General features: G+C 41.5%; 1 protein-coding gene and 1 non-coding gene across 10 annotated transcripts in view; both read left to right on the top strand.

Annotated features, from left to right (window-relative positions):
- Window positions 1–20,393, top strand: part of USP28 (ubiquitin specific peptidase 28) — a 60,212-nt gene extending 39,819 nt beyond the window's left edge. For 5 of the 9 annotated variants that reach the window (XM_034665801.1, XM_034665795.1, XM_034665792.1 and 2 more), the window contains 15 exons: window positions 1,755–1,850; window positions 5,162–5,341; window positions 6,466–6,686; window positions 7,703–7,773; window positions 9,145–9,373; window positions 11,401–11,595; window positions 12,186–12,325; window positions 12,484–12,669; window positions 13,700–13,795; window positions 14,495–14,673; window positions 14,779–14,857; window positions 15,661–15,740; window positions 16,270–16,393; window positions 17,854–18,049; window positions 19,140–20,393. In XM_034665801.1, coding sequence (XP_034521692.1) covers window positions 1,755–1,850; window positions 5,162–5,341; window positions 6,466–6,686; window positions 7,703–7,773; window positions 9,145–9,373; window positions 11,401–11,595; window positions 12,186–12,325; window positions 12,484–12,669; window positions 13,700–13,795; window positions 14,495–14,673; window positions 14,779–14,857; window positions 15,661–15,740; window positions 16,270–16,393; window positions 17,854–18,049; window positions 19,140–19,315 — 2,248 coding nt within the window. In that variant the 3' untranslated portion in view covers window positions 19,316–20,393. The remainder of the gene's footprint in view (window positions 1–1,754; window positions 1,851–5,161; window positions 5,342–6,465; window positions 6,687–7,702; window positions 7,774–9,144; window positions 9,374–11,400; window positions 11,596–12,185; window positions 12,326–12,483; window positions 12,670–13,699; window positions 13,796–14,494; window positions 14,674–14,778; window positions 14,858–15,660; window positions 15,741–16,269; window positions 16,394–17,853; window positions 18,050–19,139) is intronic. The other 4 variants (XM_034665800.1, XM_034665798.1, XM_034665797.1 and 1 more) reach the window with 3 other exon arrangements.
- A 2,878-nt stretch (window positions 20,394–23,271) lies between these two features.
- LOC117803674 lies at window positions 23,272–23,379 on the top strand. Its single transcript, XR_004627610.1, has one exon. It is a non-coding gene; the product is annotated as a U6 spliceosomal RNA (small nuclear RNA).
- The last annotated feature ends 1,601 nt before the right edge of the window (window positions 23,380–24,980 follow it).

Below are 24,980 nucleotides of genomic sequence, written 5' to 3'. Positions count from 1 at the left end.
TGTAGGAATATCGTATTTTTCTTTTGACATATCTCCCTGATAACCATCGATGTTGAGCTTCTTTTCATGTGCTTAATTAATGGTCATTTGTATATTTTCTTGGGTGAAGTGTCTTTTCAGATCTTTTGTCCATCTTTTAATTGGGTTGATTGTGTTCATCCTGAGTTGTAAGAGTGAGTTCTTTCATATATTTCGGATACAGAACCACCTAATTCCCATCTGTGCTGTCTCTTCCATTTTCTTACCAGTATCTTTAGGAGACAATGAGTTTTTAGTTTTTTGTTTGTTTGTTTTTTTTAAAGATTTTATTTATTCCACAGAGATAGAGACAGCCAGTGAGAGAGGGAACACAAGCAGAGGGAGAGGGAGAGGAAGAAGCAGGCTCACAGCAGAGGAGCCTGACATGGGGCTCGATCCCATAACGCCGGGATCACGCCCTGAGCGAAGGCAGACGCTTAACCGCTGTGCCACCCAGGCGCCCCGAGTTTTTAGTTTTGATGAAGTCTAATGTATCAGTTTCTCTTTTACAGTTTGTGTTTTTGTGTTCTAACTAAGAGATCTTTGCCAACCATGGTCACAAAGATTTTCTTCTATTGCTTTCCTAGAAATTACATAATTTTAATTCTTTTATTCATGTCTATGACCCATTAGGGTTTATTTTTATATATAGTATGAGATAAGGGCTTTTGTTTTTTTGTTTTTTGCAGGGGAGGAAAAGGAGGCACGTGGATGTCTAGTTAGCCTTTCCCCCCATTGAATTACCTTGGTACTTTTGTCAGAAATTAATTGAGCATGTAGTGTGGGTCTATTTCTGGAGTCCCTGTTTTATCTATTTTCTAATCTTAAGCCAGTGACACATTGTCTTGATTACTGTGGCTTTATTGTAAATCTTGGCATCAGATCAGGTAAATCCTCCAACTTTTTTTTTTTTTTTTTTTTTTTTCCAAAATTGTTTTGGCTGTTTTGGTCCTTTGTATTTCTAGGTAAGTGTTAGAATTAGCTTGTCAGTTACTACCTAGTAACTATTGGGATTTTGATTAGCATTATGTGGAATCTCTAGATCAGTTTGAGGAAACTGTTTTGAGTCCTTTAATCCATGAACTGGTATAGTTCCATTTATTTAAATTGTTAATTTCTCTCAACATTGTTTTGTAATTTTTAGTGTACAGGTCTTTCATATATCTGAGTAAATTTATACCGAAATAATTCATGCTTTTGACGTTCTAATGGTTTCTAAAATATTCTGCTTTCCATTTGTTCTTCACAAGTATACAGAGTTGCAGATTCCCGCCGCCCTTTGTTAATTAACTTTATATCTTTTGACTTTACTAAACTCACTAGTTCTGATGCATTTTTGTAGTTCTTTGGTACTTTCTGCGTAGACAATTATGTCTGCATAAAAAATTATCTCTGCAATGAAAGGCAGTTTTACTTTTTCCTTTATTATTTGTATGCCTTTCCTACCTCCCTCTCTCTGTCTCTCCCTCGTCCGTCCTTCCTTCCTTCCTTCCTTGCATGGACCATGCCTCTAGCAAAACATTTAGTAGAAGAGACAAGAGTGGACACCCTTGCATTGTTTCTGATCTGAGGGGGAAGCTTTCAGTCTTTCACCATGAAGTATGATCTTAGCTGTATGTTTTCATAGATGCCCTTTGTCTGGTTGAGGAAGTTCCCTCGTATCCCTGGTTTGCTGTCATTGTGTGCCATTAATGCTTTTAAATAAAATTGTGTTTGTGGTGTTATCATTTGCTTAGGTACATGTACAAGAGCAAAGAGCTTATTCGAAGTAAGAGAGAGTGTATTCGAAAGTTGAAGGAGGAAATAAAAGTTCTGCAACAAAAACTGGAAAGGTGAGTCGTGCGTGACCCCTTTGTGCCTAGAAATGTTAAAAGAGTAGAACATTAAAACCAGATAATTTGCTTAAATTTAAGAATTAATTTGGATTTTAAGCGTTAACTAGTGTGTTTTATAAAATAGCTGGGGAGAACTCTCTAAGCATGGAGCAGTCTGTAAGAGGAGCCGGGATATCCGTGGACGATTAGTAGTCCCGAGGTCTGGTGGGACTCAGAGTCACACCGTCAGTCCCTTGCAGTGCATGAAGGGAGCTCCGCCTCTGAGTTCATAGCCCTTTACTTTTTCTACTCCCCTCATCATCTTCTTCACAAACACGGGAGAGGTAACTGTCACTGTGCTCCAGTCCCACTATTCTGGGGAAAGCGTTTTCTGGAGCAGGTCCTTAATGACTCAGAGGGCTAATGGCCGTGACACAGAACAAGTCCTCTCTCTCATGGAGGAATCTTTCCCTTTCTGTTGATTTGTTTCCCACTGACTGTTTTTTTGGAATCACCCCGTGACTTCCAAAGGAGGAGTCAGTGTAATTTCTTTCTAGTAAAAATCGATCTCATTGATTTAGCATTTAAGAAGAAAATCCCATATAGTGTCAATGGCTTTTCCCCCCTTTCTCTACTTCACAGTTTTGCTGTGACCACCACCCCACCTCTGCGCACTCCATTGCGAGGTTGTTCGTTTCCCTGAGAGGCAGCACTTTCCATACCAGCCCAGGATAGACCCTGCAACCCATAGGTCCCCATCTCCAGCTTCCTCTCTCACTTGGGAAGAACTTATCCAGGGTTATAGTGATCAGTTCTCTAGTTGTCTCATATAGACTTAAGCTAAGGATTGATTCTTCAAATACCGACCTGGAAGTGATTCATAGGACTCTATTTGTGGCTCTGTTTTACTTTTAAGGTTTTAGTGATGGCTTTGTAAGATTGGAAAAATTTAATTGTTTTTATAGAACCAAATATATCTGATGTATTATAACTTAGAAAAACTCAATTTGCCAGTAACCAACAGGGCATTCTGACTTTAGATTTTAAGGTAGAGTATAGGAGCATTTTCTGTAGTATGATGCTACTTTAAAAAATAAATAAAATGATTTTTAAGGGGCACCTGGCTAGCTCAGTCAGTAGAGCATGTGACTCTTGATCTCGGGGTTGTAGGTTCAAACCCCATGCTGGGTGTAGAGATTACTTAAAAATAAAATCTTTAAAATAAATAAGTAAAATAAATTCTAAAATCTCGGGTAATTTTATTTGGGTAATTAAAAAAAAAAATCACTTGTCTAAGTGTAACCTGCTCCTGGGAAAATGTGCAGGAACTGTTAGTGGATACCAGTAGTTAGTAGAACCACAGTGGGAGCGGATGACTTTGATGATTTGTTTTACACTCTTTCGCATTTGAGCTTCCTTACCAGGCACGTCCATTAGTTTCATCATGAAACAAAAAGTTCACCATTTCTTCTCTAAGATAGCTCAATATAATATTAAAAATAAGATTTCTTGCATATAGTGTAGACCTCTTTTTTGGAACTACTTTTGCTCGGATTCTACTAACTGAATACAGGTGCAGCATTGTATGAAGCAGTGGGTCTAAAGGAATTAATTCAGTACAACAGGACAATGATTATTTCAGAAAACTGAAGCTAAGTTTCTTAGAGGAAAATTTTTCCTCAAGTTGTGTATCAGTATTGTATTCAAGTGCTGGTTGTAAGATGATGACTGGAGATCCTATGACATATTTTATCTGTGCTGCATTTCGAGTAAGAAAATGTTTCCTTAGGTCCAGGCCATTCATGTGCAAATTAGTTCTTTCAACAAATGCTCTGTGCTTCTGAAGACCTATTAGCCACGTCTGTGGTATAGACATGAGGTTCAGGTCCTGTCCTGTAGAAGTTCAGAGCAGGGAGACGGCGGGGGGAGGGTAGTATATAGAGGAAGACTTCATGGAGGAACTAGATCTTGAAAGGTAGGTAGGGTTTAGTTAGATAAGCTGAGAGTAGGTGAAGTGAGGCTAGAAAATACATCTAAGGAATAGTACAGTTTTCTAAGGTTCCTTCATGTTGACATATTTGACATCCTTTTCAGTGAAAGCCGCCGCCACACTCCATGGCAGCCAGCCGTTAATTCTACTTCTCCTTTGAATTAGTGAGGATGAAGTGTCTTTGCTACCTACCCTCTAACCTGTGGTTGACTTTGAACTGCATTATACTTTATTTCCCATGCTATTCTCATTTCATAGTGTCCTTTTTGAAATGGACACAATTTTCTTTCTTCCTAGTTCTGTACCTGTTTCTTTCTTTCCAAGTGCCTCTCTATCCCTTTGTAAATGAAACCCCATAATAATAGGGTTCACCTGTACCAGCCAGTCAACCAGTACTATTTAAATGCTGTCCCCTCTAGTGAATTACAGAGTTCATTAAAGTTCCTATTTTTACTGAGTCTTACATGTGCTGGTAAGCAGAATATTGGATAGCATTAAAATAATTTGTTAATTATTTTGGTTATATATTAACGATATTTATTATTTACTAATCCCAAAGAAATCATCAATAATTTATGGCTGGCCTATGCCGTTGAATGAGTGCATGAATAATAAGGTACTGAGGACCCTGCAGAAGAAAGATTTGCCAGTCTTCTTAAACTCTGGCCTTTATTAACACCTGCTTTTCATTTCTAGCTTTCTCTCATTGTTCTTAATTTCCATGTAGGGGTCTTAAGGGTAGCAAAGAATAAACCCTTGGGTACACCAGCATGATTTTCAGATTTGAGTACTGTTAATATACCTGTTTTCTTTTGAGAAGTAGAATTTACTTTTCTTTTTTTTTTTTTTAAGATTTTTATTTATTTGACAGAGACAGAGACAGCCAGCGAGAGAAGGAACACAAGCAGGGGGAGTGGGAGAGGAAGAAGCAGGCTTCTAGCAGAGGAGCCTGATGTGGGGCTCGATCCCAGAATGCTGTGATCATGCCCTGAGCCGCAGGCAGATGCTTAATGACTGAGCCACCCAGGCACCCCTAGAATTTACTTTTCTGACCAGAGCCTAGATGTGATACAATATCAAGAAAAAGCGTAACAGACATGACTTCAATTAGGAGCCCATTTGAGATGTTTTCTGCCAGGTGTAAACACGTAGACTTACCAGTTTTTACTTTTGTAGAGAATTCTCATCTTATGGATTGTTTGAGTGACACATCGAATACTGCATAGCCTTTAGGAATAAGCCTTTCTGTGGACTCTACATGGTAACAGATGTTCTGTCAGCAAGCCACAAAGTACTAGGCAGACTGGGCCAGTAGAGCACCCTTGTCTTTGCCTCTTAGGTATGTGAAGTACGGCTCGGGCCCAGCACGGTTTCCACTCCCAGACATGCTAAAATACGTTATTGAATTTGCTAGTACAAAACCTGCCTCAGAAAGCTCCACGTCTCAAAGCAACGCTTGCGTGACCTTACCGCTTTCTTCAGCACACTGCCCAGTTTCTGACCTGGCATCCAAGGAAAGGTAATGAAAACAAATGCTTAAAATAGGACACATTGGGGGGCGGGGTGCCTGGCTGGCTCATTCGGTGGGGCATGCCGCTCTTGATCTCAGGGTTGTGAATTCGAGCCCCATGTTGGGTGTGGAGATTACTTTTAATTAAACTCTTAAAAAAAAAAAGATAGTACATGTTGGGGTTTTTTGTGTAATTTGAACTGTGCACCATCTTCCCACCTGATAAACACTCAGCCCATTAGAGGGCAACAGCTATGAATCTTCAGGGAAGGGTTTGCCTCCCACCAGGGCACTCACTTGTGTTGCCCACGGGATGGGTGGGGTTATTTCAGAGGCTTTTTGAACGATCTGCACTGTGTTCGTGCCCCACCAATGCTGCCTTGTTTTGAACTAGCTGTAAGCTAGCTGCCACTCAGTCCCTGATCTTCCGAAACCTCTCATTCTCACACCTGCTGAGAAGGATGCTCAACCAAGTCAACCTCAGGGGAAGATTTAGTCATGAGTAGACAATTAAAACATGTCCAAGAACTGGCTAGACATTGAAGATGACAGCCAGGAGGGTCTTTCTTGTGAAGGAACCAGGAGGCCAAGTCAACGAGTCCTCCGATTCTCTTCCAGCTCAGATCCGATTTGCTGTGTGTGTCCTGGCTAATACAATCACTAGAACCGATTGGGGAAAAGTCCATATTTGTTGCTTCTGTATATTTTATTTAGTCATCTGCATTGTGGAAACTCTGTTGTGATTCCTTGATTCTTCCAGTGCAGTCTTCTCTTCTTTGAACTCTTCTTTCATGTCCCTTCTTAGAAGAAGTGGTTAGAGAGCATGAATCATAGACTCAGACAGATCTGGGTTTAAATCCCATAATTTACTACCTGGGTGAGCTTGGGTAAGTTGTTTAACTTACCTAAACCTTAGGTTTGTAATTGGTGAACTAGGGATGATAATAGTATCTGTCTCATATTACATGAGATGGTGCATATAAAGACACTTTTTGGCTCAGTACCTTTATAGAGCAAACATTCACTAAATTATAGCAGTACTTTTCCATATAACAGCATCACAAAGCACATTAATTGAGACCGAGGCGTACTTTGGAAATTACCATGTGAACATGATTTTTATCTTTCTTCAGTACAAGTAAAGAAAGCTCTTCTCAGGATGTTGAAGGTACTTTTTCTTCTCCTGAAGATTCTCTACCCAAGTCTAAGGCAATGAATAAGCCACTTCCATCTTCCCGGTCCTCCATGGAAATGCCTGCACAGCCAGCTCCTCGCACCGTCACAGATGAGGAGATGAACTTTGTTAAGACCTGTCTTCAGAGGTGGAGGAGTGAGATTGAACAAGATATACAAGGTTGGCTCTTTTAAAACTTGTTGGACAATGGCTCTTTCCCTTTCCGCTGGAAGCGAGGCATAGATGATGAGGCACGATTCGGGCACACGGGGATTGGGACTACTGTTATACTTTTAGTCTCTCCCTTCATACAACTTTGGAAAGATCCCTCCTAGAAACCCTCCTCAAAATTTCTGGGGTCTCTTGGGACTCCTAGATGCTCGTGATGACCTTCAGCTGAGATTTTTCTGCATCCACTGATTTCTGTTCCTGTAGCTGATGTGAATGAACTCTGGCTTTAGTTGACCCAGACTTAAAATTGGGCTCTCGTAGAGTTCTGCTTTTATGAGTCTTGTCCGTATGAAGCATGTTTTACTGAAGGCTAATGAGGCAGAGAGTGGTCAAGCATTGCACACAATGTGAAATGGAGTTATTCGGCCTTCTGTTTTTACAGGTCCTTTGGCTTCATTGTCATGTTGCTCAGACTTTCCCTCCTTCCGTTCCTTGCTCCTTTCGTCTACTGAGCTAAATAAATAAATAAAATAAACACAGCAATCAAATAATATCAGTCAGATCAAATCAAATTGTCAAACCCAGATTCCTCCCAAGTTCTTATCACAGAAATTTTGCCCTGCCTTTTGCTCTGCTTTCTCCTGTCTGGCCCTGTGTCAGGGACATCCATTTTACACACAAAGTGACCCATGGAAGTCTTTTTCTAGAGACTGTTTCTTTTGGGGGAAATTTTGGTGCTGATTATAAGAGATAATTTTTTAAACCCTTAATGGAATTAGGTTAAATTAAAAGCCTTCATAACCTAAAGCACTAGCTGCCTTGAAAGCCTCCACTCCTTTGTGGTTCATAGAGTAAAGCTGAAATCGGCAGAACCTAGGGGAGCAGTGCTCTTTGCTTGGCTGAAGCACCCTGTGTGGCTTGGAAGGACATGGTTTTTTTTTTTTTAGAAGGACATCATTTTAACTCCGTTTGTTTCTTTTNCCTTTTTTTTTTTTTTTTTTTTTTTTTTTTTTTTTTTTTAACAGATTTAAAGAATTGTATTGCAAGCACCACCCAGGCTATTGAGCAGATGTATCGTGACCCTCTCCTTCGTCAGGTAGGATGCAAATTGATGGGAAATAGTCAAGGCATGTCCTCGTCCTCATGTGCTGATGTAGAGCAAAAAGAAAATCTGATAGATTTCTTTGAGACTGAATGGGAACCTCCCTGAGTTAAAAGAGTAAACTTAGGACAGAAATAGGTGTTTTTCTGTTTATTTTTAGGCCAAAATGAGGAATGTATCTTCTACTAACAATAAAATTTAAAACATATTTGTTTTGATTCTGCCACATAGTATTTTTTTATGCAGTAGAAAGGTTTGCTGTCAAGTGTTAAAAATTTCTCATCAAGTGGTCATTTAAGTCGTGCGGTGGGGAAAAGCCCAGCCAGGGACTAGTTACCCACCCTTTCCAAAGTATCGTCATGCTTGGTGATACTTTGCTTAGCAGTGTGCTTTCAAGCTTTATTTCCCTGAAAACTCCACAAGGGAATGTAGTAAAGGAAGAAATTCTTATTGTCCATATAAATTTTTGTTGGGAATAACTTCGTGGGCATGGAGGGGGAAAGATGCCACGGTGAGGGGCACGAGCGCCCAGTGGCTTCTGTGTGCACGGCTGGTGGAGGAGAGCCCTTTCGGCTGCCAGGTCTCATGAAGGCATAGCAGGAATGCGCCCTATAAATCTTGGATTTTCTTCATCTGCTCTTCTGTGTTATTTCAAAAATGTCCCCACCAGAAAAACCTGTCAAGATAGAATGCAGGTTTAACTTGATTCTCTGGCCGATTTTTCTTCTTTTTATCAGTGCCTACTTGGCACCTAAAGCATTGCTCTGTTTTCTCCCTATTGAAAAAACAAATGCTTTTCAAACCCTGAAACAAACAAGTATGGAGTTAAAAGGGTCCTCACCCCAGATGGATGGATGGATGGATGGCAGAAGAAATGTAGGGACCGTATGACTGATTTGTGATGAAATGTGCTAACTTGAAATTTGGTACCAGATAAAATTGGCTTAGACCAAGAGAGCCGCTGTAGGTCCCAAATGCAGTGCACATTTCTCAACATGAGTGGTGAAGGTGATTTCTATTTTAGATAAACTGAGTTTGGAATTGGGGGTTAAGTAGGTCTACGTTATCTTTGACTTTAGATCTGTGATTTTAGGAAGTTAAAGAGTCATTGAAGAGGTCATCTCGTTCAGATGTGTGGTTTTAAAGATTCAGGAATTGAAACACAATTGATAGATTCCCAGACTGTGTTTTTGTTAGTTCATATTGAATCATCAAGGTGTTTACTGTTAACCCCATATCAAGCACATGTGTAAATAGTCAGTTTTCGTATGTCTAATAGTTGGCTGTAAGTTTGGGCTTTAACAACCCGAAATGCCTCGTTTACTTTGCTTCATCGGACTCAGGAATATGTCTTCTGCTCTGCAGGTGCCTTATCGCTTGCACGCTGTTCTTGTTCATGAAGGCCAAGCAAACGCCGGACACTACTGGGCCTACGTCTATAATCAACCCCGACAAGTCTGGCTCAAGTACAATGACATCTCCGTTACTGAATCTTCCTGGGAAGAACTTGAAAGAGATTCTTACGGGGGCCTGAGAAATGTTAGTGCTTACTGTCTGATGTACATTAATGACCAGCTACCGCACTTCAACGCAGGTAAAAATAGCCTAGCGGAAGCCAGAGATGGGGAAAATCTTGACTGCTCACAGAAGGGAATGGTCTTGTAGCTTTTAAAAAAAAAAATTTAAACTAGAATTTATTATAAAATAATAATGCATTTTAAAAATACAGTATAAAAGAGAATTAAAAAAACAAATAAGTTTGCTTTCCTGCTCCCATCCTGGAGCCTGGCATGTATTCATTCTTAGGTTTCTTGAGTGTTCAGGAAGTGTTCTGGGCGGATGCTAGATTTCATTTATCGATATCTGTCCCTGCCCCATTCCCCCCCCCCCGATGGGATATTTTCCCATTCTATCCTGCATCTTTTTCATCACTCATGTGTATTAGTGATCTCTATAGTTTTATAAACAGAATGAACTCATTCTTTTTAACAACTTTTTAATTCCATTGCATGGAATATGTATATAATTTATTAAACCAGCCTCCCATTGATAAGACTTTTATGTTGTCTCTAGTTGTTTTTTTTTTTTCTTTTTTAGTGACATCCTTGTGCACATGTTTTTGCACCCTTTGAGAATGGCTAAATTTTATGAGTGGCTTTGCCTGAACAATTTCATCCTTCTCATAATAGTACTAATTCTGAGAGCAATCATCATTATCATTTATATTGGAACTTTACTCCTTAGTACAGGCTTTCAAGCTTTATTTCTCTAATAACTTATAACTCTAAAAGACAGGGTAGGAATTTTTATTACCTACATGTGCCACCTGAGGTTCTCCACTCATCCAGACTCATGCAGCCTGTGAATAAATGGCAAACCCAAGATTCAGATCCAGTTCTGACTCCAGACTCTATGCTGTGGTCCATTTACATCATTCTCTCTCTCTTCCTTTCACATTTTCTGGGAGAGGTCTGGTGACCAGCATTTCTCATCTTAGATCATGGAAGGCTTTTTCTTTTCCTATTCAAACTGTACTGGGTTGAATGAGTAAGGAAACACAGAAGACATTTTGTCCAGGCAGTGCGTTGGCTTTCTGATGTGCTGGTGCGGCTGGGACCGGGGATAGATGGAATGACCAGTCAGCAGTAACTGATCCTCATAAATGCACCCGTGCAGCACCAGATAGGAACAGCTGCCTGTGGGAGTTACAAATGACTGGACTGTTGTTGGGAGCATATAGGAGCCTTGTTAATACACATGTTTCATTTTTATACTATAGAAACAGACCAATGGAAACTGTCATTTGCTTAATGAAAAGACTAATTAAAGACACCCAGGAAGTGGATGTGTTGTTCTACCGTAGGCTTCTTGTTTTGATTTGGTCACAGGATTAGAAATGAAATTTAGGGGCTCCCGGCTGGCTCAGTTGGAAGAGCATGTGACTCTTGATTTCAGGTTGTGAGTTTGAGCCCCACGTTCAGTGTAGAGATAACTTAAAAATAAGATCTTAAAAAAAAAAAAATGAGATTTCATATGTTCTTGATATCCTTGCCATTTTTCATCCAGGCCTTTAATTATCCCCTGGGTGTTATTTACCGTCTAACTGTTACACCACATTGCTTTCGGATAGCACTCTCTTTTGTTGAGCTTGAGGCAATTTAACTGTCTTGGAATTCATCTATAACCATCTTGAGGTGGATGTTCTTATCACTAATAGTTGTAGTGGTTACATTGACAAAACTGTTCAACTTGAAATTTCCGTTGGATCTAATGATTTTCTGGATTTCCAAATATTTGCTCAGTTCTTGCTGTTTTGCCAGTGATTGGCCTCTATTCCAAATTCCTGCTTTCTGGTAATCATTCGTTCATTCATTCATTCATTCAATAGATATTCCATGCATGCCTACCTACTAATCAGCCAGGCACTGTTATTGGTGTCCTATCACTGTTGGCTTTAAATTGTCACTACTTCTGATGGATTATGTATATACATATTTTTCACACAGAGTAAGAAGAAGGACAGAGTGTCTTGTTTCCTTCTTTCTAGAAAGGGCCTTCTGATTCTTTGTGACCTTTTATGGATGGTGCTGCATTTTAACTCTGTCTTTGTTCTTGTCTCAGAGGCAGCCCCAAGTGAATCAGATCAGATGTTAGGAGAAGTGGACGCCCTGTCTGTTGAACTGAAGCATTACATTCAGGAAGATAACTGGAGGTTTGAGCAGGAAGTCGAGGAGTGGGAAGAAGAGCAGTCTTGCAAAATCCCTCAAATGGAATCCTCCACCAGCTCAGCATCACAGGACTTTTCTCCATCCCCAGGTACCTGGGGGGCCTGCGCGCCTACGGTCTGGTAGCGTCCACCCTGCCCTCCTTCAGCCAGCTCTGGGGCTTGAGCTGAGTGAGGGCTGCCACAGTGTGCACAGTGTGTATAGTTCAGTGTAGTGGTGTTTTGCAACCCGGCAGAATAGCTTGTGGCTTTAGGGTGTCTTTTCTGATGAGCAGAGTGATATCAGCAAGACCAGCTCCCTGTACTTTCTGTCGGTTTGTTTTCACGGTTTTGGGGTTGTGGGAGAGGCTATGCGGAAGAATAAGTAGACTCTATGAAAACTATTCTCCAAAGACAATCTTCCTAACAGAAGGCCGGTTGTAGGAAACCTGCACTGACATAAAGAAACAGGACGAAGTTGGGAGCACGTTAAATTTTCCGGAACCATCAGTGGGTTCTTGCTGAAGTAGATGACCTAGTCTTTGAGTCACTCATTCTAGAGGACGTTTGCATAGCTTTTGTTTTCAAAGTTTTTTGGAAGGGTTGTAGATGAAACTTAGGGTGTGTCTTGCTTGCCTTTTACAGAGTGTTCTAGACGTTACTTATCATCAGATGCTAAAGCCTTTGTACCATTCCTTATCAGAGCCCTCAGCAGCCTCCTCCCACGGGGTCCGCTGCTTGGCGTCGGAGCACGCTGTGATTGTCAAGGAGCAGACGGCACAGGCCATCGCAAACACGGCGCACGCGTACGAGAGGAGCGGCGTGGAGGCTGCTCTGAGTGAGGTGACAGAGACTCGGAAGCCCACACGCAGGAGGGGCGGGCTCACAGCAGTGATCGCCAGTTTCTCACATTCCTATTATTCTGTGTCTCTGCTGTATTTAACCAGTCCCTCTTTCTCTCCTGTTTTTTCTCACTCTTTCTCTCTGTTCTGCTGCCACAGCCTAAGGAAGCTGAACCCGAGAAGCCCATGTCCCCGGAAACAACCCTTGCAGAGCAGTCAGAGCAGCCCCCAAAGGCGAAGGACACAGAGTCTGCCGCCCCGCCTAATTCTGAGGCCTCTGAAGTCGAGATCCCCAGTGTGGGAAGGATTCTGGTTAGATCTGATGCAGATGGATATGATGAGGAGGTACACAGATGAGTGCAGGACTCAGCTGCCTGTCTCCAGTCTTCTCTCCTTCCCATATGCCCCAATGTGCTTGTCGAAGGTGTCTGGCAATAGTTAATATTGGAACAAATAATGAACAGGAGGGCCTGTCTGGTTTTGACCTTAGTTACCGTTTTGTAAAAGATCACCTCGTTCCCACCCCAGTGTATATGCCCCCGGTATATATCTACCCAGGCGTATACTGATGGAGGCAACAGAGTCTAGATGGCTCAGAGAGGTAGTTAGCTTCCTTCTTGGTATTATGAGAAAAAAAAAAGCCTTTTAAATTAGGAGCCTTTGTCTTTGGTAATATTAGTCCATTGTTTTTCCCCCAGATCTAAAATTTTCAGTTGTCTAGTAAGCAAAACAAATGTGAATTGAAGTTGTTTTTAATTCTAAAGCTTTCAGAAGGAGCTGTGGGATCCCAAGTCACTTATGGTCAGTCCCCTTTACAGTTGGCGCTGCACGTAACAGCCACGAATCCTGTCCCTCAGGGTTCTGTTTCTTCCTGGGGGATTTTTTTTTTTTTTCAAATCATTGAAAGGTTTTGACTTTATAAAGTCATATTTGTATACAGCCTAATTTCCAGACTATTTTAAATGTACTAATCATTTTAGTAAAACTCTAAAATATTTGTGTCCTAGGATAGACAACCAAATTACAGAACTCCATTGGAATTCTCAGAACAGACACTTCCCCTGGGAGAGCTATCATTTAACTCGATTCTTTAGCAGTGCTGTTTGTGAATATTCTCAGATGTCCCTCTTTATTTACCTGCTGAATTAGAGTATGTAGAAACAGCTTTTCTTGGGCAAGGTCTGGCCATGGTGCACAGGGACGGGGCTGTGGGTGTGCGTGGGGGCAGGTGTGCAAATCTGGGCTGGCGGCAGATGCCGGCCACGGGCACGCGGCCACTCTTCCCTTCAGCAGCCCGCTCGCCTTTCCTCCGCTCTTCTTTTGAACTTTCCTTCTCTCCTGTTTTCTCTCTGTGTTTTGTGCCTTCTTGTGGTAGGTGATGCTGAGCCCCGCCATGCAAGGGGTCATCCTGGCCATAGCTAAAGCCCGTCAGACCTTTGACCGAGATGGGTCTGAAGCAGGGCTTATTAAGGTATCTCTTTTTAAAAATCTAATCCTTATGCCACAGGTATCATAGTAACGGGGCCATAATTTTATTAGATGGTAAAAAAAAATGCGACGAAGAATTTTTTCCTTAAAGTAACACCTAAAACTCTGTTTCTGTTCAAACCGATGGACAGGATACTGACAACGCCTCCCCTTGGTGCTAACGCAGCGTTGGTGTGTTAGGCCTGGCCTGGAAGGCTTGCTGTTGTCCTTAGGACATATCTATTAATAATCATTCCCTGCATTCACCATATCTATTAATAAAGCTGGGGAGGAGACATTGCCTTTATGGTTTGGGAGCCATAATACAAGAAAGTAGACCATGCATTTTAAGGTACCTGAGTAAAATTTAAGGTACTCGAATAAATTGCATCTATGTGCATTTTAAAAATTCAGGTCCTCAGGACTCAAGGAGACTAATTAAAACTAAATATTTGTTTTTCTTAAACCCTTATGAGAAAAACGAGTTTCTCCCAAGTGCAGGACATGTTTGGCGCCTTAAGAGTTCTGTCCCTTATGAAACGCAAACAACTCACAGATTCCGTGGTTGCCTCTGTAATTCCCCTATACGAATTTCTTAGAAGTCTCCTTGGAGTTACGAGAACCTCTCTAGCTCGGAGACAACAGGTTCTGTGAGCAGAAACCCCAGCGTGCCCTCTTCTGACTACAGTTTTGTCCTTAATAGGCATTCCATGAAGAGTACTCCAGGCTCTACCAGCTTGCCAAAGAGACGCCGACTTCTCACAGCGACCCTCGGCTCCAGCACGTGCTGGTGTACTTTTTCCAGAACGAAGCGCCCAAAAGAGTCGTAGAACGGACGCTCCTGGAACAGTTTGCAGATAAAAATCTTAGCTATGATGAAAGGTGAGACGAGAATGTGTCAGGCCCAGTGACCCAGAGGAGTGACCTCCTCTGACGGGAAAGTGGTGCCCTGCCCCTCTCACTGCTTCTGACCCTTGTCCCACACAGATCCATCAGCATCATGAAGGTGGCTCGAGCTAAACTGAAGGAGATTGGTCCAGATGACATGAACATGGAAGAGTACAAGGTGAAGTCTTTTCTTTAAGTCTACAAAACAAAAACATTAATTCTTAAGTCAAACTGACAATTTTGCGTTACCACAGACTGACTTGCCCCCACCCCCACCCTCACCCCCAAATAAACAGCTGGGTGAGAAGAGAGAAGCGATCTTTTCTGGCCCTCAGAATAACCAGTTTCTTTGTTCCATTCTTCTATTAGAATAAATTAACACTTTATTTCCTTTTAATATCCACTTTAGCCTTGTATCTAGGCAATCAAATTCTTGATTCATGGTTTTGGTTTGTTTTAAAATAATACCCTTTGTGAATAATTCTATATTTGAAGTGAAATTTCCGTGCATTAAAATGCATATACAACTACAAATTTCCCAAAAAAGCATTGTGTTAGAAGTAACGCTGCTCTGTGACAGCTAGGTGTGCCCGCAACACCTGCTGAGCTGGGTGCTGAGCTCGGAACAGCCTTGTCCTTCCGTGTTCCCTGCACGTGCACGTTCTTGTGAGACCTTGACAGGCATCTGTTTAAACCAGAGCCGCATGACTTTGACAGGGTGTTGGAAATTAAGATAATACATTCTAAAGCTCCCGTGAAATAAATATTTCTGTTTCTCAGTGGAAGTAACAGGTCACTGAAAATTAAGGTCAGTCATGGACTTTTATTGCAAATGGTGAATACAGCATTATCGAAAAGTTTTTGTGTTTGTGGTTTTCGTGCTCGGTAAACATCTGTATAGAGCATAAAACTGACCGTGGCGGGAAGTGTAGAAATAGTTTATGGTGACCATAATCACTAATGGCATTTATTCCGTTTCAGAAGTGGCACGAAGATTATAGTTTGTTTCGGAAGGTGTCTGTGTATCTCCTCACAGGCCTGGAACTCTACCAAAAAGGAAAGTATGTGGGCCTTTTATGTCTCTCCGATTATTGGTCAAGGCACTGTTAACTACTGATGCCCAGCTGGGAGTACCGAGAACCATAGCCCTGCATCCTCTCCCCACCCCACGCACCAGGGCACCTCTGCTTTTCCCACTGTTTCATGAAGCATCGCACGTGCTTTTTCATCCTTCACGTAGGAATAGATATGGTGGTAAAGATCCGTAATGGCCAGATTTTCCTTGTGATAAATGAAGATGAACCCAGAAAATGAATTTTGGAGTTGGGGTGAACCTTAGTAAGCACGCAGTCCCCTTCTTTGGTGTAGAGTTGAGGAAAACGGAAGCACAGGGAAGTTTCATGATTCGCTTTGGGTTTCTTGACCAGTTTGCAGCAGAACTGAGAGTGGCCGCCGTCTTTGGCCCTCAGGCTTTTCCCAGCATGCCACGCTGCCTCTGTCCGCAGGACCTTTCCATAATTGCAGCCTTGTTAACGTTTGTACTGGGGGACAGAGAGGTCAAAGCCCTCCCTTGATCTACCATTTTCTCAGGTACCAAGAGGCACTCTCCTACCTGGTCTATGCCTACCAGAGCAATGCCGCTCTGCTGATGAAGGGGCCCCGCCGCGGGGTGAAGGAGTCGGTCATCGCTTTATACCGAAGAAAATGCCTTCTGGTGCGTACTGTTTGTAGAGCCTTGTGATTCCTATTAGTTTATTGTCTTCATCTCTGTTCCTTGAAGCTGCAAAGAAATACATCTTAGAAAACAAAATAATTTTCCATAGGTTTTAGATTTTTCTAAACTCTTAAGAGTAGTTGTCCACTGAAACAGGTGATTTTAAGTTACTTAAGTGAATATCATTCTTCTTCGAGCCCTGGTGGAAGTTAGGATGAGAAGCAGTTACCCCCTTTTTCTGCGCCCTTTATGTATACCTGCATCACCGTGTCTGTCACCACCACATTGCTTCTGTGCTGGGTCGTGAGTTGCTTGAGCACAGACCCTTTTCTTCTTCCGCTCTTTCCTCTGTGCCTGGCACATCGTAAGCACGCAACAGATATGTGTTGAAGGAATGCAGTGTTTTTTCTGTGTTGTGTGCGGTGTTCCTGCTAAGCTAGTAGATGAGAATTTTAGCAACTTCTGAGCAACTCCAGGTTTTTTTTTAATGGTATAAACCGTAAGAATTGGTCCTCTTGTTGTGTTAATATCACTGTCGTGCAGCACTAAAGTCTAGCCTGGCCTCTTTTGCATTTGGCAGTCACAGGGGAGGGCATACCCATATCCCCTCGGCCCAGCCGAGGGTTTATACAGGTGCTTGTCCTTCGGAGAACTACAGGGAGCTGCCTTGCCCTCAGACTGTGAGCCCGCCCGGGTCCTCCCTGCCTCCCAGCAGGATTGCCCATCCTGGAAGGAGTCCAGCCAGCATTTCTGTCACTGCCTTGTTAATACCAAATGGAGGAGTTTAAGTCATGGCATATGTTCGTCTCAAGAGCTTCATTTTCTGATGTATACCCTGATTTCTGTATCAGTTATAGGGTGTGGCAGGGCATTTTGAAGCTGAAACGAGGGCTTTGTAGAGTTGGTGGATCTGAATTTTATTGTGCCTTAAATCACCAGGTACAGATGACATTTGAATGTCCGGCTCAGCTCCCACCGGTCGGTGGTAATAGTGATTCGGGTTCTTCCCCATCACTGGCTCGCAGCCCCAGTGTGTGTTAGCGTCACATAGGGAGCGTTCACACTGCGGCAACTCCTGCCCAGACTGTCAGACCAGAGGCTCTGGGGAGGGACCTGGGCATCAGCATGCCTTCTGCGGGTGACTCCGACGCTCAGTAGAGAGTGAGAGCCGCTGGGTAAGCCTTTTAGTAGAAGCAAGTGGTAGGCAGGACCTTGACTTGTAAGGTCAGGTAAGTGGGTCACAGACTTTGCTGCATTAGGATCACCTTGGGAGCTTTAAAAAAAATCCCAGTGCCCCGGTCACCTGCACACCAATGGAAACAGCATATCTGGAGTGGTTTGTAAAGACGGCCAGGCAATATGCAGTAAATTTGGGGAACCGCTTGTTTAGGCTCTTCTAAAATAGGTATTTATCTTTTTCAGACTGTTTTCTTTCCCCCCACTCTGTCTTTTACCTGTAGGAGCTGAATGCCAAAGCAGCTTCCCTCTTTGAAACAAACGATGACCACTCTGTAACCGAGGGCATTAATGTGATGAATGAGTTGATCATTCCCTGCATTCACCTTATCATTAATAATGACATCTCCAAGGATGACCTACATGCCATCGAGATCATGAGAAACCATTGGTGCTCTTATCTTGGGCAAGATATTGCTGGTATGTTGTTGTCGGTGCTTGCAATAATTTCTGCGGCTCTTTAGACTTAGAAACGGCAGTGTTTTCACTCTCAGCACTGGTCATCAGACCTTTGTAAAGGCTTATTGCAGTGGGTAGGTGAGTTAAAGGTGGATCTGCTCTACTGAGACAAAGGGTAGGATCCTAGACCTCTGTCCCTCAGCCTCCCCTTACCTCCTCTGTGGTTGATAAGCACCTCCACAGACAGCCTGCAAGCCCTGTTTGAGAAAATTACTCCTCTCCGGGAATGTCACCCTTGTAGTACTTTTTCATCTGTCGGAATCTGTTTATGTAGCTTGATTACGTGGTAGTGCCATAACTAAATTTTCCCGTGACTCATAGTTGCAAGACAGAGCCCCTGTTATTACCTAGGATGCCCTCAAGATTCATAAAATGGTAAATGGAATTGGCTAGCTTGTTCAAAGCATTTTGGAGAGGGATCCTAAAACTAGTCCTTTTTAGATGAATTCTGGTAGCCTTAGAAAGTTGGCATATGTTCTAATATGAAGCCTCTTTGTTAGTTTCTCACCGATGTAAAGATATTATATTGACTTGCTAGCAAGTATTCATGTTTATGATATTTACTGGAAAATTCTGTAATTAGTGGTTATGAATTTCCTTTTAATGTCATTCAGTTTTCCTTGAGACTGTATGTGATATACAACTTTACTTATAGTGCCGTGAGTACACACTCACATGTTTTAATCACTGAAAGGAAATAGCACCATTATATTTATGGCGTAGAGTATCTTATCCACTTTCTCAAGTTTTAAAAGGATGATAGATTAGAAGGCCCGTCAGTGAAATGAAAATTTAGTGTTATCCTGCCACACGTCACACAGTTTAAAGCTGTGACCTAACGCTTTGGTACATTTGGCAAGTAGTCTTTGCTCCTGGTTGGGACTAAAGAATCATCATTTGTTGTTAGCTGGCCAGCACGATGCTTTGACCTTTGAGGTTGGGGAATGAATGGGCTCTGTGGAAGGCCTTCCCAATATAGTTGCAGGCTTAACTGGTTTTTACTCAGATACTTGGTTAGCTGTATATGTAACCATCCATTTTCCCTCCACAGAAAATCTACAGCTGTGCTTAGGGGAGTTTCTACCCAGGCTTCTGGATCCTTCTGCAGAAATAATTGTCTTGAAGGAGCCTCCGACCATTCGACCCAATTCTCCCTATGACCTTTGTAGCCGATTTGCAGCTGTCATGGAGTCAATTCAAGGGGTTTCAACTGTGACAGTGAAATAAGCCCCCACATGGTCAAGGCCCAGTTTGGTCTGCGGCTGCCTGCCTGTTGCACAGAAGTTGTTGTCACAGTGTTTCCCCTGGGGACGGGATTAGGTAGGAAAGTAAGATTCAGATCCAGACCCCAACCATGCTCTGAGTGTAAAGAAGGATGAAAATAAAATTGCACTTTTTAGGTACAGAATCAGGCAAGCGATTTCACTAAAAAAGACAAGAACCGTTGCATATTAAGGTATTGAATTATGTCAGAAGACCTGAAATGTCTCTTGTACCTGCAAGAGTGCTTGGGCTTCGTTGAGCCTCTTGCCACTTTTAAAATTATCCTTCAGGCATAAATATTTTTGACAGTGGAATAGAAGGGTGATCCATCAGAGCCTGAGCCAGACGAGCAGCTCCTGATATTTTATCAAATACAGGTGACATTTAGAAGTTCTTAACTGCAAGAGATGAGAAGTCTAAAGCCCTGCCTGTGTCTTGACAGGAGATGACAGTGGGTTGCTGATGAACTGCACCCTTTTACGTGTGGGTAGAAATACAAGGGCACGTGGCAGCAAGATGCTGCAAAGTCAAAAGAAAGCTGCCTTTCCTCTCTTCTCTCTCTCTCTCTGATTTTATATTTTTAAATAAACCAGAAAACCTCACACTCGGTCCCGAGTGAAAGAAAGCAAAGCACTAAGGTCTGTAGAGAGAATGGCGTCGTGAAGCGTGATCGAGACAGGATAGCGTGAGAGTTGGTCACCATTTCAGCAAAATCTAGCATCCGAAAATTGTCCACAACAGATGTCTAAGGCTGCTGCTGGCCCGAAAGAACATTTGGTTGCCTCTTCCCCCCCCCCTTTTTTTTTCTTCAGAAAGATAAGGGCTGTGGGTTTGTAAAAAGAAGAAAAGTCTATCTATCTACCTATATATATATATGTATATGTAGAGAGAGAAATATCCTCTGTTGACCATTTTTAAAAGGCCCCAGATTGGATATTGTGTTTTAACCAAATTTTAACATGAATGAGGGAATAGTGGGTGGGATGAACACTTGATACAACTATGCAGATTTTATAAATGTGCAATAAAAGTATTTGTTGTACCTTTGGTGTGTGGTATGGCCTTCATTTAAACACATATTTTCCGGAAATGGGTGGGCTCCATAAGCATTTGTCATGTCTCGGTTTTTCTCCCTTAAAAGAAAAAAGCAGTTGGAAGCGCTGAGAATCTTGATGGGGGAGAAGTGACTCTCGAGCAGCCCCTGGTGGTGCCTGGTGTCTCCATGCTGTTTGCTAGTTGCATTGCATGTGAGTATCTACGGCGCAATTTGTAGAATTTTTTTTTTTAAGATTTTATTTATGTATTTGACACAGCACAGGCAGGAGGAGTGGCAGGCAGAGGGAGAAGGATTAGCAGGCTCCCCGCTGAGCAGAGAGCTCAATGCCAGACTCTATCCCAGGACCTGGGATCATGACCTGAGCCGAAGCCAGACGCTTCCCCGACAGCCGCGGAAGCGCCCCTGTGATTTGTAGAATTTAGAAGGGAAAAAACTTTTCTCTTAAAACGGACTTTCTTACATTTTGGCTGAATGAGCGGTAGGCCATCTTTTCCAGAATTTCCAAAGTGCTTTTGTGTTTCAAAGCTCACTGCAGAGATAATTGTTTCATGGGAAATTGATCCATTTTCTTACCATTGATTTGCTTTACTGCTTAAGCTTCTGAGTACCACCCTTTGCTGTTCCCTTTTTAATCTCTGTCATTATTGAGTACTATGCACAGCTATATTATTTCACTTAATGTAACAGCCCAGGGATGATGGTGGGGACTGGTTTGCCCAAGGTCCTAGATGTTTTAAGTAGTGAAGCCAGGATGCTAACTCTTGGGGTAGTCTCCCTTCATAGCCTTTTAACAACTGCTCAACTGCCCTTGGTAGTCTTGCAAAATCTTTCACTTCGTGCCTTTCCACATTCGTTACTTCCTGATCAGTTGTTGGGAATCTATAGTTGACCAAGAATGGAGCAGATGGACATTTGTATGTGTGGTGTTGGGTACTTTCTGTCCTTTGGATCCACTCAGACCACCAGGTGGAGTGCTGAGAAGTCATTTCTTTTTCCTCGTGTTTGCTGGCTGTTTTAGGTACAGCCTGGTTTCTTAAGGGGTCCACAAACTCAGGCTAAGCATGCTTTTTACGTGTTTAAAAGACTGTGAAAAAGAAGGATGAGGGCTGGGGTGAGGGGCCGGGGGGAAGAAACCTACGTGACTCTTAACCTAAAATGTTTCAAGGGTTTGCTCAGGGCACTTGACCTCAGCATAAATTCCCTTGACACTGGTTTGGACTTTCTGTGGTTCGCCGGAATCACAACCTGCTTCTGTTTGGGTTTGTTAGCTCCTTTAAGAACTCTAAGCCGTTTAAACTCTTTTTTACCCTACCTGCTTCAAGAAAGAAGTGTGAAGCAGACGCAACAGTTTAAATAATGAATGAACAGGAGGCAGGGCCCGATGGAGCAGAGCTTGGATAGAAGGGGCAATTCACTGTAGCATAGTTTAGCCATTTTCATTGCTTGGTTTACTGTTCTTTGTTTGTATAACTATACCTTACAATTTATTCTGCTAATTGTCATTTGAATTGTTTCCAGTTTTTGGCTACTACCCATAATGCTTCTGGGAGCATTTGTGTGCATGTGTTTCAATGCCCATATGAATGCATTTCCGTTGGCGTGGAACTGTGAGCAGAATCGCTGGGTCATAGGGTATATGGGTCACAGGGACAGAGGGCTGTGTCTTTACTAGGTACTGCCTAAGTTTCCCAAAGCAGTTATACCAACTGAAAACCCCTCTCCCCGCAGTTTATGAGCTCCAGTTGCCCCATATCCTTGATAAAATGTAGTTTTGTCAGTATTTTTAATTTTAGCCATTATGGCTGGTGTGTGATATTGTTTTAATTTGGACTTGCACACTAACAACATTGAGCATCTCTTTATATGCTTATTGGCTTGGGCTATTTTGTGAAATACCTAGTTAAGTCTTTTGCCAACTTTTTTTGTTGGATTTACTGTCTTGCTACATATTCATTTGTAGGAGTTTTAAAAAATAGCCAGTTATGAAAAATTTTTTGGTTATATGCATTGCATAGATCTCACACTCTGGCTTTCTGCTCCTGATGGCTTGATGAAAACAACTGTTTAATATTAATGTAGTCCAACTTACCCATTCTTCTCCTTCACGGGTAGTGCTTATTGTGCCCTGTTGAGGAAATCATTATCCAAGGTCATAAAGACATTCTGTGTTATCTCCCAGAAGTTTTGCTTTTTGACCCTTCCTGTGTAGCTGATGGACCCAGCACCATTTACTGTCTTTTTCTCCATGCTATGCCTTTGGCATAAATCAAGTGTCTATGTAGGGGTCTACTTCTGGGCTCTTTTGTTTGTTCCATTAGTATGTTTGCTCGTACCAAAATCACACTGTCTTAATTTGCATAGCTTTATCAGCCTTGATTTCCAGGACAATAAATCGTCCAGTTTTGAACGTCCTCAAGATCATCTTGTCTATTCTTAATTTTTTGTATTGCATATAAATTTTGGAATCAGTTTGTCAGTTTCCCACACAGATTTCCAGGGATTTTGATTGGGTTTACAGTGACTATAGATAATTTGGAGGGACTTAACATCTTCTAATCTATGAATACAATATATCCTGTTTATGTAGGTTTTCTTTAATTCCTTCTTTTTTATTATGTTCAGTTACCCTCTGTACAGTATATCATTAGTTTTTGATGTAGTGTTCAGTGATTCATCAGTCACACATAATACCCAGTGCTCATCCCAACACGTGCCCCCCCTTAATACCCATCAGTTCTTCCATATCTTTCATATATTGATTCCTAGATCTTTGAGGTTTTTCAAGCTATTGTAAATGTTGTCATTTTGGGAATTACATTTTTAATTGTTTGTTGCTGGCATCTAGAAACAAAGTGATGTTTCTGTGCTCACTTCGGCAGCACATATACTAAAATTGGAACAATACAGAGAAGATTATCATGACCCCTTTGCAAGGATGAGCCCAAATTTGAGAAAGAAATTGATGTTTTTATATCAACTCTGTATCCAATGACATTGATAAGTTCACTTACTAATAGTTGATCAGTAGTTTTTTTAAGATTTTCTCTATGCATAATTATGTTACCTGTGAATGATGACTTTTATTTCTTTATTGCAAGCCCTTGCAACATTTATTTTTCTTGCCTGATCATACCTACTCGAGGGCCTCTGGTACAATGCTGAATAGAGGTGGTGATAGTGGGCATCTTTGTCCCCTAATATTGGGGGAAAGTTTTCAATATTTCACCAATAAGTATGCTGTAGGCTTTTTGTAAATTCCATTTATTATATAAATAAAGATTCCTTCTATTGCTATCCTGCAAAGAGTTTTTAAAAAATTATGAATGGATGTTGAAATTTATCAAATGATTTTTCTAAACCTATTAGAATGATTATATGGGTCTTCCCTTTTTTCTGTTCATGTGTGAATTACTTTTATTAATTCTAAATGTTAAACCAACCATGTGTTGCCAGTATACACTGTTCATGATATTTTTATATGTACATGGAATTTTTCATATTTTGTTTAGGATTTTTGCATGCATATTTATGATATATGTGGCCTTTTCTTATAATGTCCTTGTCAGGGTTTTGGTGTTAAGGTTATTCTGGCCTTAAGGAATGAATTGGAAAATATTCTGTAATTTTCTGTGCTCTGAAAGGTTTGGAGAAGATAGGATTATTTCTTCCTTAATGTCTGGAAGAATTCATTTCTGAAATTGCCTGAGCTTTGAATTGTGTGTTTTGTAGGCATGCTTTTCATTATGATGCAGTTTCTTTCATACATACAGCATTTTCATATTTGGGGGGTTACTTATGTGAATTTTGGAAATTATTAGAAATTTGTCCATTTCATCTAAAATTTAAATTTTACTAGCAGACAGTTCATAATACCTCGTGATTTTTCTTTCTTTCTTTTTTTAATGACCTTAGTGTCTATGATGTCCTAGTGATGTCTCTTTTCATTACTGATACTGGGTGACATGTATCTTTTTTCTGGTTAGTATTATTAGTCTTTTCAAAGACCTGTATTTTGCTTTTGTTTGTGTTTTTCTTTTGTAAGATTTTGTGGGTTTCTTTTCCTGCTTTTTTAACCTAAAGCTCTCAGGCAGTGTTTCTTAACCTCGACTGCCAATCCAGAGTCAGCTGTGTCACTTAAAGAAAGGAAAAAAAAAAAAACCCAGCAGCTGGGCTTCAACCCTGCAGATACTGACTTGTTAGATTTGGGCTGGACCCCTGTTGTCATGCTTAGAAGGCCTCACAGGTGATTTGATGTACAGTCACAGCTGAAGGATAGTCCTTCAAAGACTACATCTGAAACATGAGGTACTGTATGTTGGCTAATTGAATTTAAATTTAAAAAAAAAAAGGTGTTCCATGGAAAGAATATTGACATCAGAATCCAACACGTCTGAGTTCAAATGCTGGCTGAACCTGTTTTCCTGGTCTATAAAACAGGAAAACACATACCTCGTAGTTATATTTTAAGAGTCAAGGAAAAAAGAGAAGTAGCAATGACTCAGTGTGAGTAGAGCCCTAGATGCAGTTCTCATGGGGAAGTTTGTCACAGGGTGAGAATTTTAAGGGTTGGCC

Source organism: Ailuropoda melanoleuca, chromosome 8 (assembly GCF_002007445.2).
Source record: "Ailuropoda melanoleuca isolate Jingjing chromosome 8, ASM200744v2, whole genome shotgun sequence".
In the NCBI taxonomy this organism is placed as follows: Eukaryota; Metazoa; Chordata; class Mammalia; order Carnivora; family Ursidae; genus Ailuropoda; species Ailuropoda melanoleuca.
This window is presented reverse-complemented; position numbering and strand designations above follow the sequence as displayed.